Here is a 3,102-nt window from a genome sequence, read left to right on the forward strand (position 1 = left end):
GAAGAAGATATACAAATGGCCAATAAATATATGAAGAAATGCTCAACATCGTAAGTCATTAGGGAAATGCAAATCAAAACCATAATGAGACACCATTTTACACCCACTACGATGGCTACAATTAAAAAAAAAAAACAGGCAATAACAAGTGTTGGCAAGGATATGGAGAAACTGGAAACTGGAACCCACCCTCATACATTGCTGGTTGGAATATAAAATGGTGTCATAACTGTGTAAAGTTTAGCAGTTCCTCAAAAAATTAAACATAAAATTACCATATGACCCAGCAATTCCACTCCTGGGTACATACTCAAGAGTGTTGAAAACATGTTCACACAAAAGCTTGTACTTTAATGTTCTTGGAAGCGTTATGCATAATAGTCAAAAAGTAGAAACAACCAAATGTCCATAAGCTGACATTGTATTATATGGATAAACCTTGAAAACATTATGTTGAGTGGAAGAAGCCAGTCACAAAAGACTACATATCACATGATTCCACTTATATGAAATGTAGATGCAGGCAAATCCATAGCAACAGAAAGGAGATTAGTGGTTGCCAGAGGCTGGGGGAGCGGGAGACTATGGGGAGTGACTGCCAGTGGGCACAGGGTTTCTATTTGGGGGGATGAAAATGTTTGGGAATTACACAGTGGTGACGGTTGCTTGTGAATATACTAAAAACCATTGATTTGTACACTTTATAAGGCTGACTTTTATGGTATGGGAATTATACCTTAATAAAATATCAATTAAGTAAAATGGGAAAGTTCATTTTTCTTCCCAGCAACCAATGGAAATAAACCCTGCCATAAGCCTCCTAGCCCTCTTTCTAGGGTGACGAGACCAGTGCTTCCGAAACTATCTGTAGTGAAGAACCTATTTGTTTTGTTTTGTTTTTTTCTGACCTGTCACGGTGCGATATCTTTGTAAAATACAACAAAATTGAATTACTAAAAAAAAAATGAAAAAATTAAAGATGTGCAAAATAGAAGCCTAGTGTTTTCATTGTTAGACTTAATAGACATAAAAATTCTAGAAAGAGTTACAAATTCTTACTCTCTACTTTTTTACTCATTTCAGCAAGACTGGTAACCAACGATTTGTAGACAGGTGCCAGTCAGTGGAACACACTTTGAGTAGAACTGGTCTAAATCATACTTAACTTCAAAAAGGAGCAAATGCTTGTAGGGGGGTTGCAAGAGGTGTTTAAGTAACGACTGAATGAATATTGTTTTCGTTGTTTGTTTACAGACCACCATTGATGATATTGAAACCATTCTGGGTGTAACAGAGGAAAACAAAATGAAATTTCAAGAAGAGCAACAGTCCAAAGTTGATAAAAACCTCTCTAATCCTGATAAATGATCCTGGAATACATTATGATTTTGAATCCCAATCCGGAACAAAAAAGGCATCATTCCTTTTGCTGTTAGGAATTAAAAGTAGGGGGAAATCAGTGTGCTTTGTTCCCTTGGAGGTGAATTAGAACAGATTATAATGGAATGCTCTTTTTAAAAAATTGTCTATTAAGTGATCTTATTTTGCTTATTAAACCAAAACCTATTTGTATTTTCACTTGAGAGTGTTGAAAATCCTTACCTCTTCCCAGATTTAGGAAAAAGAAATCTAATAGAAGAAAGCTAAAAGTCTAACTGATATCACTTCTACATTTACTTCTTTATAATCTTCAGGATTATGGAGCTTTTTAAAAATGTTTTATAAAGTTTTCTCCTTCTTTTTATTTTTTATTTTCTTTAAGAGATAGGGTCTTGCTCTGCTGACCAGGCTGGAATGCAATAGCATGATTATAGCTAACTGTAACCTCGAACTCCCAGCTGCTCCAGAGCTCAGGCAGGGCTCAAGCAATCCTCCTGCCTCAGCCTCCAGAGTAGCTGGGACGACAGGTGCGCAACCATGCCCAGCTCTCTCCTCCTATTTCTGATAGTCATTTATCTTCTGCATTTAAAAAATTGAATAAAGGCTTACTCATTGCTATTTGGAAAAACACAAAAGCCATTTTTCCCAAGACTTGACATTATATTTATATGAATTTTTAAGTGATTCTTTACTATTCATTGTATTTTTGTTGTACCGAGCCACTGTTGTTTATTGTTGTTGCCATTTTTCAAAAAGGAGGGTAAGCCAATATCTAGTTAGACAAAGCACCAGAATTAATCTAGATGGCAGTATCTGCTCTTAGTTCGAGATAGAGCGTAACTTGAGCCCTCTAGCTTGAATAAACATTTGTATTCTCTAGTTCTCCATTTAAAACAGCAGTAGGATTTTTTGAAGCGTTGTTCAACAGTGCAGTACCTTTAAAAGAGCACATCGCTAAAATTTTGCAGTGCTGGCACTAACTTTCAGCATTTGCTTCATAATTGTCTAAAAATATGCAAGCTGCAACACCGAAATCATGTATTGTTTTAAAGAGTGATTTTTATATCTATAAAAATATCCGAGTATGTTGGGGAAAGGAGGAGTATTCTTACCTATGGAATTTCAATAATTTTTTTTACTGTGTTTCACCCACAGGCTAAGAGTTTCTGCAATAAAATTAACATTTCTCTGTGTGTCAGCTTTTGTTTTGCTATAGTTGGAAATACATTAATTAGCCAGGTTCCCTGCCCGTGCTAGGTACAATGATGACCTCTTTTTCCTGCCAGATCTTTCTAATCCATAGGAGGGGCCCATTGTCCAGACACTTGACAGATAGGAAGTACTACATGCCCATTAGAGCCGCGCCTCGATTGAAGCCAGAGCAACATAAGGTCCAAGAGACTCATTAGTTCACTGGCACAATCGTGTCCTGAGAGTAAATGAAACCCTCTGTCTCCCTATGGCTCTCATCTGCTCTGGACTTTAAAAGAAAACTGTCTCCATTTTGTTCAGCACAGCAGTGGACCATTCACACGGGGCGAGCCCCTTCTTAACAATGCAAAACTGTTCAATCTATCGGGGAAGTTTGTCATGTGAATTTTGATTAGCGCTCCTGAGCCTCAAGCTGCTGGCAATAGTAAAACGTGTTCGCTGTCCTGAACCATTTTTTTAGCCACTTGATTGGTTTCTCGAGCAATGCCACTTTCCTGCTTTGCATCTGCC

General features: G+C 37.4%; 1 protein-coding gene across 1 annotated transcript in view; it reads left to right on the plus strand.

The window, feature by feature from the left end:
- The window catches only part of IQCH (IQ motif containing H), a 242,877-nt gene extending 241,295 nt beyond the window's left edge, over nucleotides 1-1,582 (plus strand). The window contains exon 18 of the mRNA XM_012658125.1: nucleotides 1,255-1,582. Within this exon, the coding sequence (XP_012513579.1) occupies nucleotides 1,255-1,368 (114 nt within the window). The 3' untranslated portion in view covers nucleotides 1,369-1,582. The remainder of the gene's footprint in view (nucleotides 1-1,254) is intronic.
- The last annotated feature ends 1,520 nt before the right edge of the window (nucleotides 1,583-3,102 follow it).

The sequence above is a fragment of the Propithecus coquereli genome, unplaced genomic scaffold, assembly GCF_000956105.1.
Source record: "Propithecus coquereli isolate 6110/MARCELLA unplaced genomic scaffold, Pcoq_1.0 Scaffold573, whole genome shotgun sequence".
In the NCBI taxonomy this organism is placed as follows: domain Eukaryota; kingdom Metazoa; phylum Chordata; class Mammalia; order Primates; family Indriidae; genus Propithecus; species Propithecus coquereli.